We start from the raw sequence: 19008 nt of genomic DNA, 5'->3' as shown, positions 1-19008 counted from the left end.
TCCCCCTCGACCCCTTCTCTCAATCTCTCCGTCCCCCCTGACACCTTCTCTCAATCTCTCCGTCCCCCTCTCTCAATCTCTCCATCCCCCTCAATTCCTTCTCTCAATCTCTCCGTCCCTCTCAATCCCTTCTCTCAATCTCTCCGTCCCTCTCAATCCCTTCTCTCAATCTCTCCGTCCCTCTCAATCCCTTCTCTCAATCTCTCCGTCCCCCTCGATCCCTTCTCTCAAATCGCCTCCATTTACATTCTCTGCTTTAATGTCTTTCAATGGAAGCGTATTGCACAACTCTATTACCCTTTGGTTGAAACAGTTCCCCCTAACTCCTGTTTTCACTCCTAATTGATATTGTCGTTCCTTCAGTGTCGCTGGGTCAGCATGCTGGAATTCCCACCTGACGCCATTGTGGGAGTATCATCACAATCAAGAGCGCCCGAAGCTCTCCTCCTCCTTTGAATCCAGCACAATGCACACTCCCGGGACTGAGGAAGGATGTCAGGTAACCCGGCCCAGGTCTCCCCAAAGGTGGTCCCACCAGTTTGAGCTGGGGCACCAGGCAGCGGCTCAGTGCGGAATGCTGCGAGCAGAGGCGGAGGGGACGAGCAGGCAATAGACAAATAGACAGAGCACACCAGTGCTGGCAGGGGAAGGAAGTGAGTTCAATTTGCTCGATGACCGCTGCTGTCTGCTTTCCCACTCAGAGCTAATCACACCAACATGTTAAAAAAAGCAATCTCAGGAGAGGAATAGCTTCGACGTTAGCAATCACTGAGCATACTGACGGAAAGTCTGCAGGGCTGTGGGGAAAGGGCAGGGAGTGGGACTGGCTGAGGGGCTCTTGCAGAGAGCCAGCATGGACTCGACGGGCCGAATGGCCTCCTTCTGTGCTGTAAACTATTCTATGACTCGGTCACTCTAGCCCGACTGCGTGACGTCATGTGATGAGAGCAGCACATTAGAATCACATCTTTATTTGTTCAGAGGCTCTAATCCGGGTCCTGAAGGAAACTGTCGATGCCAAACTTTGCGTCACTGCTAACTACCCTCATCCCCACAACACAACGGGATCATTCCGTCCCGAGCTCGCTGCTCTTGCGTTTTTTAAAACTAGTGGCTCTCAGTTTCAATTCTTTTTTTTTTTTTTTAAGTGCAAGCCCTGCCAGCTCAAAGCCTCCTTCGCCACGTGACTGGCAATGCAAGTGTTTGAAAGGGGATTGAGTAGGGGGCAGACCGTGACTGACCAATCTCTGTGGATGTTTTCGGGTGAGTGACATCCCGAGTGGCCTGTTGTGGTGGGGGGGGGGGGGGGGGGCCATGAGGCGAGACCCCAACAGTGGGGTGCACCAGGACTTTCAAAAGGCATCTGACAAAGGTCCACACCAAAGAGGACGAGTGAGTCGCAAAGCTGTGAGGATTCAACACAACACTTTTGGGTAGCACCCTCAAAGCCTCCCTGATAAAGTGCGACACCTGGGAGTCCCTGGCCAAAGACCGCCCTCAGTGGAGGAAGTGCATCCGGGAGGGCGCTGAGCACCTCGAGTCTCGTCGCCGAGAGCGTGCAGAAACCAAGCGCAGGCAGCGGAAGGAGCGTGCGGCAAACCTGTCCCACCCTCCCCTTCCCTCAACCACTGTCTGTCCCACCTGTGACAGAGACTGTAATTCCTGTATTAGTAGCACAGTGTTACTGGACTAGTAATCCAGAATGATCCAGAGACGCGAGTTCAAATCCCACCGTGGCAGCTGGGGAATTTAAATTCAGTTAATTAAATAAATAAATCTGGTATAAAAAGCTAGTGTCAGTAATGGTGACCTTGAAACTTCCAAATTGTCGTTAAAAACCCATCTGGTTTACTAATTTCCTTCAGAGAAGAAAATCTGCCGTCCTTACCCGGTCTAGCCTATACGTGACTCCAGACCCACAGCATTGTGTTTGACCCTTAATTGCCCTCTGAAATGGCCCAGCGAGACACTCCGTTGTACCAAATCGCTACAAGAAACAATAATAATAAAACCAGACAGACCACCCGGCATTGACCTTGGCACCGGCTACGGATACAACGGCACTCCCAGCCCCGTCGATCCTGCAAGGCCCTCCTCACTAACAGCTGGAGATTGGGAGAGCTGTCCCACAGACTAGCCAAGCAATGGCCTGACATAGTCATACTCACAGAATCATAACTTTCAGCCAATGTCCCAGACTTCTCTATCACCACCCCTGGGTATGTCCTGTCCCACCGACAGGACGGAACCACCCGAGGTGGCAGCACAGTGGTGTACATTCGGGAGGGAGTGGCCCTGGGAGTCCTCAACATTGACTCTGGACACCATGAAGTTTCATGGCTTCAGGTCAAGCATGGGCAAGGAAACCTCCTGCTGATTCCCACCTACCGCCCTCCCTCAGCTGATGAATCAGTACTCCTCCATGTTGAACACCACTTGGAAGAAGCACTGAGGGTAGCAAGGGTACAGAATGTACTCTGGGTGGGGGACTTCAATGTCCATCACCAAGAGTGGCTCGGTAGCACCACTACTGACTGAGCTGGCCGAGTCCTGAAGGACATAGCTGCCTGCCTGACTGGGCTTGCGGCAGGTGGAGAGAGAACCAACACAAGGGAAAAATCTACTTGACCTCGTCCTTACCAATCGACCTGTCGCAGATGTATCTGTCCATGACAGCATTGGTAGCAGTGACCACCGCACAGTCATTGTGGAGACAAAGTCCTGTCTTGTTGTGTGGAACTACCACTGTTCTAAATGGGATAGCTTCAGAACAGATCTAGCAGCTCAAAACTGGGCATCCATGAGGCGCTGTGGGCCATCAGCAGCAGCAGAATTGTATTCCACCACAATCTGTAACCTCATGGCCTGGCATATCCCTCACTGTACCATTACCATCGAGCCAGCGGACCAACCCTGGTTCAATGAGGAGTGCAGAAGAGCATGCCAGAAGCAGCACCAGGCGTAACTAAAAATGAGGTACCAACCTGGGGAAGCTGCAACACAGAACTACATGCATGCTAAGCAGCGGAAGCAGCTGCTATAAACAGAGCTAAGCGATCCCACAACCGACGGATCAGAGCAAAGCTGTGCAGTCCTACCAGTCGTGAATGGTGGTGGACCATTAAACAGCTAACAGGAGGAGGAGGCTCCATGAATATCCCCATCCTCAATGATACGGAGCCCAGCACGTGAGTGCAAAAGACAAGGCTGAAGCGTTTGCAACCATCTTCAGCCAGAAGTGCCAAGTGGATGATCCATCTCAGCCTCCTCCTGAGGTCCCCACCATCACAGAAGCCAGTCTTCAGCCAATTCGATTCACTCCACGTGATATCAAGAAACGGCTGAGCGCACTGGATACAGCAAAGGCTATGGGCCCTGACAACATCCTGACTGTTGTGCTGAAGACCTGTGCTCCAGAACTAGCCGTGCCTCTAGCCAAGCTGTCCCAGTACAGCTACAACACTGGCATCTACCCGACAATGTGGAAAACTGCCCAGGTATGTCCTGTCCACAAACAGCAGGACAAATCCAATCCGGCCAATTACCACCCCATCAGTCTACTCTCAATCCTCAGCAAAGTGATGGAAGGTATCGGCGACAGTGCTATCAGTGACACTTACTCACCAATAACCTGCTCACCGATGCTCAGTTTGGGTTCCGCCTGGACCACTCGGCTCCAGACCTCATTACAGCCTTGGTCCAAACATGGACAAAAGAGCTGAATTCCAGAGGTGAGGTGAGAGTGACTGCCCTTGATATCAAGGTAGCATTTGACCAAATGTGGCAAAAAGGAGCCCCGGTAAAACTGAAGTCGATGGATATCAGGGGGAAAACTCTCCACTGGCTGGAGTCATACCCAGCACAAAGGAAGATGGTTGTGGTGGTTGGAGGTCAATCATCACAGCCCCAGGACATCGCTGCAGGGGTTCCTCAGGGCAGTGTCCTCGGCCCAACCATCTTCAGCTGCTTCATCAATGACCTTCCCTCCATCATAAGGTCAGAAGTGGGGATGTTCGCTGATGACTGCACAATGTTTAGTGCCATTCGCAACTCCTCAGATAATGAATCAGACCATGCCCGCTTACAGCAAGACCTGGACAACATTCAGGCTTGGACTGAAAAGTGGCAAGTAACATTCGCGCCACACAAGTGCCAGGCAATGACTATCTCCAACAAGCGAGAGTCTAACCACCGCCCCTTGACATTTAACAGCATTACCATCGCCGAATCCTCCACCATCAACATCCTGGGTGTCACCATTGGCCAGAAATTTAACTGGACCAGCCACATAAATACTGTGGCAACAAGAGCAGGTCAGAGGCTGGGTATTCTGCGGCGAGTGTCTCACCTCCTGACTCCCCAAAGTCTTTCCACCATCTACAAGGCACAAGTCAGGAGTGTGATGGAATACTCTCCACTTGCCTGGATGAGTGCAGCTCTAACAATACTCAAGAAGCTCGACACCATCCAGGACAAAGCAGCCCGCTTGATTGGCCCCCCATCCACCACCTTCAACACTCACTCCCTCCACCACCGGCGCACCGTGGCTGCAGTGTGTACCATCTACAAGATGCACTGCAGCAACTCGCCAAGGCTTCTTCGGCAGCACCTCCCAAACCCGCGACCTCTACCACCTAGAAGGACAAGGGCAGCAGGCGCATGGGAACACCATCATCTCCATGTTCCCCTCCAAGACACACACCGTCCTGACTTGGAAATATATCGGCCGTTCCTTCATCGTCGCTGGGTCACAATCCTGGAACTCCCTCCCTAACAGCACTGTGGGAGCACCTTCACCACACGGACTGCAGCGGTTCAAGGCGGCGGCTCACCACCACCTTCTCAAGAGGAAATAGGGCAACAAATGCCGGCCTTGCCAGCGACGCCCACATCCCAGGAACAAATAAAAAAGGCCATTCAGCCCATCGTGCCTGTACCGGCTCTTTGAAAGAGCGATCCGATTAGTCCCACTCCCCGCTCTTTACCTATAGCCCTGAAAATGTTTCCTTTTCAAGTATTTACGCAATTTCCTTTTGAAAGTTACTTGAATCTGCTTCCACCGCCCTTTCAGGCAGCACATCCTGATCACAACAACTCCACACCTCTGGCTTTTTTGCCAATTATCTTAATAGAATCATGGAATCATAGAAATTTACAGCACGGAAGGAGGCCATTTCGGCCCATCGTGTCCGCGCCGGCCGACCAAGAGCTATCCAGCCTAATCCCACTTTCCAGCTCTTGGTCTGTAGCCCTGTAAGTTACCGCACTTCAGGTGCACATCCAAGTACTTTTAAAATGTGGTGAGGGTTTCTGCCTCTACCACCCTTTCAGACAGTGAGTTCCAGACCCCCACAAACATCTGCGTGAAAAAATGTCCCCTCAAATCCCCGCTAAACCTTCGACCAATTACTTTAAATTTATGCCCCCTGGTTGTTGACCCCTCTGCTGAGGGAAATAGGCCCTTATGTCCACTCTATCTCGGCCCCTCATAATGTTATACACCTCAATGAGGTCTCCCCTCAGCCTCCTCTGTTCCAAGGAAAACAAACCCAGCCTATCCAATCTTTCCTCATAGCTAACATTCTCCAGTCCCGACAACATCCTCATAAATCTCCTCTACCCTCTCCAGTGTAATCACGTTCTTCCTGTAATGCGGTGACCAGAACTACACACAGTACTCCAGCTGTGGCCTAACCAGTGTTTTATACAGTTCAAGTATAACCCCCCCACCCCCGATTATATTCTATGTCTCGGCTAATAAATGCAAGCATTCCGTATGCCTTCTTAACCACTTTATCTACCTGGCCTGCTACCTTCAGGGATCTGTGGACCTGCACTCCAAGGTCCCTCTGTTCCTCTACACTTCTCAGTGTCCTACCATTTAATGTGTATTCCCTTTCCTTGTTGCCCCTCCCCAAATGCATTACCTCACACTTCTCTGATTTAAATTCCATTTGCCACTGTTCTGCCCACCTGACCAGTTGATTGATATCTTCCTGCAGTCTACAGCTTTCTTCTTCATTATCAACCACACAGCCGATTTTTGTATCATCTGCAAACTTCTTAATCATACCCCTTGTATTCAAGTCCAGATCATTGATGTATATCATAAAAAGCAAGGGACCCAGCACTGAGCCCTGAGGAACCCCACTGGAAACATCCTTCCAGTCACAAAAACACCCATCAACCATTACCCTTTGCTTCCTGCCTCTGAGCCAATTTTGGATCCAACTTGCCACTTTGCCCTGGATCCCAGGGGCTTTTACTTTTGTGACCAGTCTGCCATGTGGGACCTTATCCAAAGCTTTGCTAAAATCCATATACACTACATCATATGCACTGCCCTCATCGACCCTCCTGGTTACCTCCTCGAAAAAGCTGGTTACCAACCCTTTGCCGCTGGAATTAGTTGCTCCATATCTACTCTACCAAAACCCCTCATAATTTTGAACACCTCTTGATTAAATCTCCGTTTACCCTTCGTTACTCCACAAATGGTGTTGAAATAAAGAAGGATTAAGTTAAGAAAGATCTCGGAGTCTTAGTCGAATTGACACCCATCATGTCCAAACAATGCAGAGCAACGGTAAACAAAGCCCGCAGTATGTTGAACAGCATCGTCAGGAGAGCAGGACAAGTCAGAGGAAGGCATCCTGTATCATAGGGAGGTGGTTTTGGCTGTTAGAATTATCTCAGCCCCAGGACATCGCTGCAGGAGTTCCTCAGGGAGGGGCGCTCGGCCCAACCATCTTCAGTTGTTTCATCAATCCACCGGGTGGTGAGGAACAGGGGTGTTCGCTGATGATTCCTGAACGTCCAGCTCCATTCGCCTCTCCTGTGATTGAGCAGCTCTGGTTAGCCGACAGCAGCACCTCGACATTATCATAATTGGGGCTGGCATGATTGGTGACACTGAAGGCACACATGCCAGGTAATGGCCATCTTGAACAAGCAAAAGCCCAGCCATGTTACCACCCAAAAAACAAGGGTACACACGCTCACTGTCCCACAAAACAGGGCTACACACGCTCACTGTAGCACAAAACAGGGCTACACACGCTCACTGTCCAACAAAACAGGGGTACACACGCTCACTGTCCCACAAAACAGGGCTACACACGCTCACTGTCCCACAAAACAGGGGTACACACGCTCACTGTAGCACAAAACAAGGGTACACACGCTCACTAGCACAAAACAGGGCTACACACGCTCACTGTCGCACAAAACAGGGGTACACACGCTCACTGTCGCACAAAACAGGGGTACACACGCTCACTGTCGCACAAAACAGGGGTACACACGCTCACTGTCGCACAAAACAGGGGTACACACGCTCACTATCGCACAAAACAGGGGTACACACGCTCACTATCGCACAAAACAGGGGTACACACGCTCACTATCGCACAAAACAGGGGTACACACGCTCACTGTAGCACAAAACAAGGGTACACACGCTCACTAGCACAAAACAGGGCTACACACGCTCACTGTCGCACAAAACGGGTACACACGCTCACTGTCGCACAAAACAGGGGTACACACGCTCACTGTCGCACAAAACAGGGGTACACACGCTCACTGTCGCACAAAACAGGGGTACACACGCTCACTATCGCACAAAACAGGGGTACACACGCTCACTATCGCACAAAACAGGGGTACACACGCTCACTGTAGCACAAAACAAGGGTACACACGCTCACTAGCACAAAACAGGGCTACACACGCTCACTGTCGCACAAAACAGGGGTACACACGCTCACTGTCGCACAAAACAGGGGTACACACGCTCACTGTCGCACAAAACAGGGGTACACACGCTCACTGTCGCACAAAACAGGGGTACACACGCTCACTGTCGCACAAAACAGGGGTACACACGCTCACTATCGCACAAAACAGGGGTACACAGGCTCACTATCGCACAAAACAGGGGTACACACGCTCACTGTCGCACAAAACAGGGGTACACACGCTCACTGTAGCACAAAACAGGGGTACACACGCTCACTGTAGCACAAAACAGGGCTACACACGCTCACTGTAGCACAAAACAGGGGTACACACACTCACTGTCGCACAAAACAGGGGTACACAGGCTCACTATCGCACAAAACAGGGGTACACATGCTCACTGTCGCACAAAACAGGGGTACACAGGCTCACTATCGCACAAAACAGGGGTACTCACGCTCACTGTAGCACAAAACAGGGGTACACACGCTCACTGTAGCACAAAACAGGGGTACTCACGCTCACTGTAGCACAAAACAGGGGTACACACGCTCACTGTAGCACAAATGATTAAGAAAGGGAAGATAGACTATGAAAGTAAACTAGCACAAAATATAAAAACAGATAGCAAGAGTTTCTACAGGTAGTTAAAAAAAAAGAGTGGCGAAAATAAATGTTGGTCCCTTCGAGACCGAGGAATTAGTGATGGGGAACATGGAGATGGCAGAAACTCTGAACAAATATTTTGTACCAGTCTTTACAGTAGAGGACACTAACAATATTCGACAGTGGATAGTCAAGGGGCTATGGGGGGAGGAACTTAACACAATCACAATGACTAAGGAGGTAGTACTCAGTAAGGTAATGGGACTAAAGGCGGATAAATCCCCTGGACCTGATGGCTTGCATCCTAGGATCTTAAGAGAAACATAGAAACATAGAAAATAGGTGCAGGAGTAGGACATTCGGCCCTTCTAGCCTGCACCGCCATTCAATGAGTTCATGGCTGAACATTCAATTTCAGTACCCCATTCCTGCTTTCTCGCCATACCCCTTGATCCCCCTAGTAGTAAGGACCTCATCTAACTCCTTTTTGAATATATTTAGTGAATTGGCCTCAACAACTTTCTGTGGTAGAGAATTCCACAGGTTCACCACTCTCTGGGTGAAGAAGTTCCTCCGCATCTCGGTCCTAAATGGCTTACCCCTTATCCTTAGACTGTGACCTCTGGTTCTGGACTTCCCCAACATTGGGAACATTCTTCCTGAATCTAACCTGTCTAACCCCGTCAGAATTTTAAATGTTTCTATGAGGTCCCCTCTCATTCTTCTGAACTCCAGTGAATACAAGCCCAGTTGATCCAGTCTTTCTTGATAGGTCAGTCCCACCATCCCGGGAATCAGTCTGGTGAACCTTCGCTGCACTCCCTCAATAGCAAGAATGTCCTTCCTCAGGTTAGGAGACCAAAACTGTACACAATACTCCAGGTGTGGCCTCACCAATGCCCTGTACAACTGTAGCAATACCTCCCTGCCCCTGTACTCAAATCCCCTTGCTATGAAGGCCAACATGCCATTTGCTTTCTTAACCGCCTGCTGCACCTGCATGCCAACCTTCAATGACTGATGTACCATGACACCCAGGTCTCTTTGCACCTCCCCTTTTCCTAATCTGTCACCATTCAGATAATAGTCTGTCTCTCTGTTTTTACCACCAAAGTGGATAACCTCACATTTATCCACATTATACTTCATCTGCCATGCATTTGCCCACTCACCTAACCTATCCAAGTCGCTCTGCAGCCTCACAGCATCCTCCTCGCAGCTCACACTGCCACCCAACTTAGTGTCATCCGCAAATTTGGAGATACTACATTTAATCCCCTCATCTAAATCATTAATGTACAGTGTAAACAGCTGGGGCCCCAGCACAGAACCTTGCGGTACCCCACTAGTCACTGCCTGCCATTCTGAAAAGTACCCATTTACTCCTACTCTTTGCTTCCTGTCTGACAACCAGTTCTCAATCCATGTCAGTACACTGCCCCCAATCCCATGTGCTCTAACTTTGCACATCAATCTCTTGTGTGGGACCTTGTCGAACGCCTTCTGAAAGTCCAAATGTACCACATCAACTGGTTCTCCCTTGTCCACTCGACTGGAAACATCCTCAAAAAATTCCAGAAGATTTGTCAAGCATGATTTCCCTTTCGCAAATCCATGCTGACTTGGACCTATCATGTCACCTCTTTCCAAATGCACTGCTATGACATCCTTAATAATTGATTCCATCATTTTACCCACTACCAATGTCAGGCTGACCGGTCTATAATTCCCTATTTTCTCTCTCCCTCCTTTTTTAAAAAGTGGGGTTACATTGGCTACCCTCCACTCCATAGGAACTGATCCAGAGTCAATGGAATGTTGGAAAATGACTGTCAACGCATCCACTATTTCCAAGGCCACCTCCTTAAGTACTCTGGGATGCAGTCCATCAGGCCCTGGGGATTTATCGGCCTTCAATCCGATCAATTTCCCCAACACAATTTCCCGGCTAATAAGGATTTCCCTCAGTTCCTCCTCCTTACTAGACCCCCCGACCCCTTTTATAACCGGAAGGTTGTTCGTGTCCTCCTTCGTGAATACCGAACCAAAGTACTTGTTCAATTGGTCCGCCATTTCTTTGTTCCCCGTTATGACTTCCTCTGATTCTGACTGCAGGGGACCTACGTTTGTCTTTACTAACCTTTTTCTCTTTACATATCTATAGAAACCTTTGCAATCCGTCTTAATGTTCCCTGCAAGCTTCTTCACATACTCCATTTTCCCTGCCCTAATCAAACCCTTTGTCCTCCTCTGCTGAGTTCTAAATTTCTCCCAGTCCCCAGGTTCGCTGCTATTTCTGGCCAATTTGTATGCCACTTCCTTGGCTTTAATACTATCCATGATTTCCCTTGATAGCCACGGTTGAGCCACCTTCCCTTTTTTATTTCTATGCCAGACAGGAATGTACAATTGTTGTAGTTCATCCATGCGGTCTCTAAATGTCTGCCATTGCCCATCCACAGTCAACCCCTTAAGTATCATTCGCCAATCCATCCCAGCCAATTCACGCCTCATACCTTCAAAGTTAGCCTTCTTTAAGTTCTGGACCATGGTCTCTGAATTAACTGTTTCATTCTCCATCCCAATGCAGAATTCCACCATATTATGGTCACTCTTCCCCAAGGGGCCTCGCACAACGAGATTGCTAATTAATCCTCTCTCATTACATAACACCCAGTCTAAGATGGCCTCCCCCCTAGTTGGTTCCTCGACATATTGGTCTAAAAAACCATCCCTTATGCACTCCAGGAAATCCTCCTCTACTGTATTGCTTCCAGTTTGGCTAGCCCAATCTATGTGCATATTAAAGTCACCCATTATAACTGCTGCACCTTTATTGCATGCACTCCTAATTTCCTGTTTGATGCCCTCCCCAACATCACTACTACTGTTTGGAGGTCTGTACACAACTCCCACTAATGTTTTTTGCCCTTTGGTGTTCTGCAGCTCTACCCATATAGATTCCACATCATCCAAGCTAATGTCCTTCCTAACTATTGCCTTAATCTCCTCCTTAACCAGCAATGCTACCCCACCTCCTTTTCCTTTTATTCTATCCTTCCTGAATGTTGAATACCCCTGGATGTTGAGTTCCCAGCCCTGCTCATCCTGGAGCCACGTCTCCGTAATCCCAATCACATCATATTTGTTAACATCTATTTGCACAGTTAATTCATCCACCTTATTGCGGATACTCCTTGCATTAAGACACAAAGCCTTTAGGCTTGTTTTTTTAACACCCTCTGTCCTTTTAGAATTTTGCTGTACAATGGCCCTTTTTGTTCTTTGCCTTGGGTTTCTCTGCCCTCCACTTTTCCTCATCTCCTTTCTGTCTTTTGTTTTTGCCTCCTTTTTGTTTCTGCCTCCTTTTTGTTTCCCTCTATCTCCCTGCATTGGTTCCCATCCCCCTGCCATATTAGTTTAACTCCTCCCCATCAGCACTAGCAAACACTCCCCCTTGGACATTGGTTCCGATTCTGCCCAGGTGCAGACCGTCCGGTTTGTACTGGTCCCACCTCCCCCAGAACCGGTTCCAATGCCCCAGGAATTTGAATCCCTCCCTGCTGCACCATTGCTCAAGCCACGTATTCATCTGAGCTATCCTGCGATTCCTACTCTGACTAGCACGTGGCACTGGTAGCAATCCCGAGATTACTACTTTTGAGGTCCTACTTTTTAATTTAGCTCCTAGCTCCTTAAATTCATTTCGTAGGAACTCATCCCTTTTTTTACCTATGTCATTGGTACCAACGTGCACCACGACAACTGGCTGTTCTCCCTCCCTTTTTAGAATGTCCTGCACCCGCTCCGAGACATCCTTGACCCTTGCACCAGGGAGGCAACATACCATCCTGGAGTCTCGGTTGCGGCAGGGATTGGTTGTAATTTACCAAACTTCCCTGGATTCTGGGGAGGTCCCAGCAGATTGGAAAACTGAAAATGTAACGCCCCTATTTAAAAAAGGAGGCAGACAAAAAGCAGGAAACTATAGACCAGTTAGCCTAACATCTATGGTTGGAAAAATGTTGGAGTCCATTATTAAAGAAGCAGTAGCAGGACATTTGGAAAAACATAATTCAGAGAGTCAGAGTCAGCATGGATTTATGATGGGGAAGTCATGTTTGACAAATTTGCTGGAATTCTTTTGAGGATGTAATGAACAGGATGGATAAAGGGGAACCAGTGGATGTGGTGTATTTGGACTTCCAGAAGGCATTTGACAAGGTTCCACATAAAAGGTTACTGCACAAGATAAGAGTTCACGGGGTTGAGGGTAATATATTAGCATGGATAGAGGATTGGCTCACTAACAGAAAACAGAGTCGGGATAAATGGGTCATTCTCGGATTGGCAATCAGTAACTAGTGGGGTGCTGCAGGGATCAGTGCTGGGACCCCAACTATTTACAATCTATATTAATGACTTGGAAGAAGGGGCCGAGTAGAATGTAGCCAGGTTTGCTGACGATACAAAGATGGGAGGAAAAGCAATGTGTGAGGAGGACACAAAAAATCTGCAAAAGGAGATAGACAGGCTAAGTGAGTGGGCAAAAATTTGGCAGGTGGCGTATAATGTTGGAAAGTGTGAGGTCATGCACTTGGGTCAGAAAAAAAAATCAAAGAGCAAGTTATTATTTAAATGGAGAAAGATTGCAAAGTGCTGCAGTACAGCGGGACCTGGGGGTACTTATGCATGAAACACAAAAGGTTAGTATGTAGGTACAGCAAGTGATCAGGAAGGCCAATGGTATTTTGGCTTTTATTGCAAAGTGGATGGAGTATAGAAGCAGGGAAGTCTTGCTGCAGTTATACAGGGTATTGGTGAGGCCACACCTGGTATACTGCATGCAGTTTTGGTTTCCATATTTAAGAAAGGATATACTTGCTTTGGAGGTTGTTCAGAGAAGGTTCACTAGGGTGATTCTGGAGATGAGGGGATTGACTTATGAGGAAAGGTTGAGTAGGTTAGGCCACTACTCATTGGAATTCAGAAGAATGAGAGGTGATCTTATCGAAACGTATCTGATTATGAGGGGGTTTGACAAGGTGGATGCAGAGAGGATGTTTCCACTGATGGGGGAGACTAGAACTAGGGGGCACGATCTTAGAATAAGGGGCCGCCTATTTAAAACTGAGATGAGGAGGAATTGCTTCTCTCAGAGGGTTGTAAATCTGTGGAATTCGCTGCCTCAGAGAGCTGTGGAAGCTGGGACATTGAATAAATTTAAGACATAGATCGACAGTTTCTTAACCAATAAGGGAATGAGGGGTTTATAGGGAGTGGGCAGGGAAGTGGACCTGAGTCTATGATCGGATCAGCTATGATCGTATTAAATGGCGGAGCAGGCTCGAGGGGCCGTATGGCCCACTCCTACTCCTTTTTCTTCTATTCTTAAAACGGGGGTACGCACCCTCATTGTCCCACAAAACAGGGGTACATACCCTCATTCTCCAATCCCCCAATTCCCCCTTCTAGGCAGTGCTAATATTTTGTGCAGGAACTGTAGTTGCGACCTTGTTAAACAGCCTGACTTTGACTTGGAAAGCGGCTCTGAATCAAACATTGTTTCTCAGAAAAAGGGAAGTCAGAGAGGCAAGCATCTGAAAAAACACGATGATTTTCCAGTAACTGCTGATTTTTTGAGCGATTGGTTAATGTGTTGTTCTTCTGCCAGAATCTCTCAATCTGTCAGGCAAGCGTTGGAGACTTCAATTTGCCACTGAAAAATTTTTGCAGGGTTAATTTGGCTCAGTTGGTATCAATCTCAGTGGAGGCTTCAGGCTGACACTCCTGTGCCAGAACTGAGGGAGCGCCGCACTGTCGGAGGGTCAGTACTGAGGGAGCGCTGCACTGTCAGAGGGTCAGTACTGAGGGAGCGCCGCACTGTCAGAGGGTCAGTACTGAGGGAGCGACGCACTGTCAGAGGGTCAGTACTGAGGGAGCGCCGCACTGTCAGAGGGGCAGTACTGAGGGAGCGCTGCACTGTCAGAGGGGCAGTACTGAGGGAGTGCTGCACTGTCAGAGGGGCAGTACTGAGGGAGTGCTGCACTGTCGGAGGGGCAGTACTGAGGGAGCGCTGCACTGTCGGAGGGGCAGTACTGAGGGAGTGCTGCACTGTCAGAGGGGCAGTACTGAGGGAGTGCCGCACTGTCGGAGGGGCAGTACTGAGGGAGTGCTGCACTGTCAGAGGGGCAGTACTCTCCGAAAGCTTCCCTTCATTCTTTCGGTGGTGATCTTCCTTTATATCCTATGCTCCAATCTTCTCCAGTTAGTTACTCACCAACATGTGGAAACAATCTTTCCCACTAACAATTTTAAACACCTTTATCAGCTCCCCAATCAATCGGAGTCTCAGAAATGAAGACAATCTGTGTTTAAACTAGTCAAATAATGTACATTAAATAGATTAAAACGTAAGATCTTTATCATCACTGATTAAATTCCCACAATATCAACAAATCCTTTAAGCACTGCTCAGTTTTCGTCACGAACTTGCATACTTCATTTTAATCTGCTAAGAGATTAATCAATGATCCACCAGTGAGTCACGTCTAGTAGTTTAGAAAGACAACAAGCTAACAGGGTTAGATACAGAGTAAAGCTCCCTCTACACTGTCCCATCAAACACTCCCAGGGCAGGTACAGCACGGGGTTAGATACAGAGTAAAGCTCCCTCTACACTGTCCCAAACACTCCCAGGACAGGTACAGCATGGGTTACATACATCATCATCATAGGTCGTCCCTCGGAATCGAGGAAGACTTGCTTCCACTCTTAAAATGAGTCATCAGGTGATTGAACTGTCCAATACGGGAACCACAGTCCCCGTCACAGGTGGGACAGATAGTCGTTGAGGGAAGGGATGGGTGGGACTGGTTTGCCGCACGCTCCTTCCACTGCCTGCGCTTGATTTCTGCATGCTCTCGGCGATGAGACTCGAGGTGCTCAGCGCCCTTTCTGCATGCTCCTCCACTTAGGGCGGTCTTTGGCCAGGGACTCCCAGGTGTCAGTGGGGATGTTGCACTTCATCAGGGAGGCTTTGAAGGTGTCCTTGTAACGGTTTCTCTGCCCACCTTTGGCTCATTTGCAGTGAAGGAGTTCCGAGTAGAGCGCTTGCTTTGGGACTCTTGTGTCTGACATGCGAACAATGTGGCCTGCCCAGCGGAGCTGATCAAGTGTGGTCAGTGCTTCAATGCTGGGGGTGTTGGCCTGGTCGAGGACGCTAATGTTGGTGTGTCTGTCCTCCCAGGGGATTTTCAGGATCTTGTGGAGACATTGTTGGTGGTATTTCTCCAGCGACTTGGTGTCTACTGAACATTGTCCATGTCTCTGAGCCATGCAGGAGGGCGGGTATTACTACAGTCCTGTCGATCCATGAGCTGGGTGACAGATTTGAGGGCCTAATTTTCAAACACTCTTTTCGTCAGGTGGCCGAAGGCTGCACTGGTGCACTTGAGGCGATGTTGAATCCCGTCGTCAATGTCTGCTCTTGTTGATATGAGGCTCCCGAGATATGGGAAATGGTATGGGAAGTGATCGTGACCATCTTTAAAAAAGGGGACAAGTCCGACTGCGGCAACTAGAGAGGAATCTCCCTGCTATCAGCCACTGGGAAAGTCGCCGCTCGAGTCCTCCTCAACCGTCTTCTCCCAGTGGCTGAGGAGCTCCTCCCGGAGTCACAGGGCGGATATCGTCCCTTACGGGGCACAACGGACATGATTTTTACAGCACGACAGCTGCAAGAAAAATGCATGGAACAGCACCAGCCCTTCTTCGACCTTACAAAGGCCTTTGACATTGTCAACCGCGAGGGTCTATGGAGCGTCCCCCTCCGTTTCGGATGCCCCAAAAAGTTCGTCACCATCCTCCACCTGCTCCACGATGACATGCAGGCCGCGATCCTCATCAACGGATCCATTAAAGACCCAATCCACGTCCGGACCGGGGTCAAGCAGCGCCGCATTATCGCCCCAACCTTCGTGTCACTCTTCCTCGCTGCCATGCTCCACCTCATAGTCAACAAGCTCCCGGCTGGAGTGGAATTAAACTACAGAACCAGTGGGAACCTGTTCAACCTTTGTCGTCTCCAGGCCAGTTCCAAGACCACACCAACCTCTGTCGTCGAGCTACAGTACGCGGGCAACGCCTGCGCCTGCGCACATACAGAGGCTGAACGCCAAGTCATAGTCAACGTATTCAGTGAGGCGTACGAAAGTATGGGCCTTACGCTAAACATCCCTAAGACACAGGTCTTCCACCAACCTGTCCCCGCCGCACAGCACTGGCCCCCAGTCATCAAGATCCATGACGCGGCCCTGGACAACATGGACCATTTCCCATACCTCGGGTTAGATCAAAGTGAAGCTCCCTAAACACTGTCCCATCAAACACTCCCAGGGCAGGCACAGCACGGGGTTAGATACAGAGTAAAGCTCCCTCTACACTGTCCCATCAAACACTCCCAGGGCAGGTACAGCACGGGTTAGATACAGAGTAAAGCTCCCTCTACACTGTCCCATCAAACACTCCCAGGGCAGGCACAGCACGGGGTTAGATACAGAGTAAAGCTCCCTCTACACTGTCCCATCAAACACTCTCAGGGCAGGTACAGCACGGGTTAGATACAGAGTAAAGCTCCCTCTACATTGTCCCATCAAACACTCTCAGGGCAGGTACAGCACGGGTTAGATACAGAGTAAAGCTCCCTCTACACTGTCCCATCAAACACTCCCAGGGCAGGTACAGCACAGGTTAGATTCTCTAAAATAGGAACAGGATGAGATCATTCAGTCCCTTGTTCTGCAGCTCCATTTTCCAACCTTTGATCCATATCCCTAGATTCCCTTACCCAACAAAATTCTATTGTTCTCAGTCTTGAAAATTCCATTGACCCCCCAGCAGCCACAGCCTTTTGAGGGAGATAATTCGCTCAAATTCTCAGGACCACGCGGCTGCAGATCTCATTACAGCCTTGATCCAAAGATGGACAAAAGAGCTGAATTGCAGAGGTGAGGCGAGACTGCTTTTGACATCAAGGCAGCATTTGACCGAGTGTGGCATCAAGGAGCCCTAGTCCTCTACTGACTGGAGTCATACCTGGCACAAAGGAAGATGGTTGTGTTGTTGGAGGTCATTCATCACAGCCCCAGGACATCGCTGCAGGAGTTCCTCAGGGCAGTGTCCAAGGCCCAACCATCCTCAGCTGCTTCATCAATGACCTTCCCTCCATCATGAGGTCAGAAGTGGCGATGTTCGCTGATGATTGCAGAGTGTTCAGTGCCATTCGCAACTCCTCAGATAAGTAGTCTGTGCCCGCATGCAGCAAGACCCGGACAACATCCAGGCTTGAGCTGATCAGTGGCAAGTTACATTCGCGCCACACAAGAACCAGGCAATGATCACGTCCAACCACCTCCCCTTGACATTCAATGGCATTATCAGCGTGAAATCCCCCACCATCAACATCCCAGATGGCACCATTGACTAGAAACTTAACTGGACCAGTCTTGCATTTACATAGTGCCTTTGACAGCCTCAAAGTCGTCCCAATGTGCTTTACAGCCAACTAAATACTGCTGTAACGTGGGTAACATGGCAACCAATTTTAGTACACCGCAAGAACCCACACAATGTTTTCGGTGTTGGTTGAGGGATAAATATTGGCCAGAACACCAGGAGAACACCCCTGCTCATCTTTGAAATGGCACCATGGGATCTTTTACATCTACCCGAGAGCGCGGATGGGGCCTCGGTCGACCATTTCATCCAGAAGACGGCACCTCTGACAATGCAGCACTCCCACGGTACTGCACTCAGCTGGATTATGTGCTCAAGTCCCTGGAGTGGGGCTTGAACCCACAATCTTCTAACCCAGAGGCGAGAGAGCGTGCTGCACACTAAGCCAGGGCCCGACACCAAGCAGTCAATGTAAATGGGGTCGGGAGACCATGAGATGACTTTCTGGAGAGAGAAGGCAGTGGGCGGGATAAGTGATCAATCAAAATGAGACAGGGTTGTTGGGCTTACGGCATTTTCGTGCTCCTGGGTAGTCTTATGTTACGCATACATTACAACTTGAAACGCATCATCTAATGATTAGTGAAGCGGCTCGACCGAGCAAGGTAAAAGCTGGGAGTCTGGCGCAGTACCTGTGCTTTCATCTCGTAGAGCGCGGCGCAGTCCGGCTTCAGCTGAATAGCTTCATCCCACCGACCAATCGCCTCCCAGTACCTGCGGCAAAGAGAAAAATCTCGCCTTTATCACCCATCAGCCAGGCCCAGGGCAGGAAGGAGACATATACACCGGGTCAGCTGGGGGTCGCACTGGACGGCTGGCCTGGGTCGTCGGCCCAGCTCCCCGACGCATACTTTTAACCTGGAGCAGTGCGGACAGTCTGGCCACGACGACGAAAGGTCCCGCACAGGAGGCTGATCTCCGGCGTGAGCTGGGAGAATGGGCTTGAACTAATGGGGAATTCAGGAGCAACCCCTTTACCCAGAGAGTGGTGAGAATGTGGAACTCGCTACCACAGGAGTGGTGGAGGCGAATGGCGGAGATGTGGAGGGTAGACGAGCACACGAGGGTGAAAGGAATATGGTGATGGGCTGAGATGAAGAGGGGTGGAGCATAAACCCCGGCATGGACCGGCAGGGTCGAATGGCC

General features: G+C 49.5%; 1 protein-coding gene across 3 annotated transcripts in view; it reads right to left on the bottom strand.

Annotated features, from left to right (window-relative positions):
- The window catches only part of ttc33 (tetratricopeptide repeat domain 33), a 117423-nt gene that overhangs the window by 28750 nt on the left and 69665 nt on the right, over positions 1-19008 (bottom strand). For all 3 annotated transcript variants that reach the window (XM_070877223.1, XM_070877229.1, XM_070877219.1), the window contains exon 3: positions 18495-18576. In XM_070877223.1, coding sequence (XP_070733324.1) covers positions 18495-18576 — 82 coding nt within the window. The remainder of the gene's footprint in view (positions 1-18494; positions 18577-19008) is intronic.

Source organism: Pristiophorus japonicus, chromosome 1 (assembly GCF_044704955.1).
Source record: "Pristiophorus japonicus isolate sPriJap1 chromosome 1, sPriJap1.hap1, whole genome shotgun sequence".
Classification (NCBI taxonomy): Eukaryota; Metazoa; Chordata; class Chondrichthyes; family Pristiophoridae; genus Pristiophorus; species Pristiophorus japonicus.
Note: the sequence above shows the minus strand (reverse complement) of the source record. Positions and strands in the feature narration are given on the sequence as shown.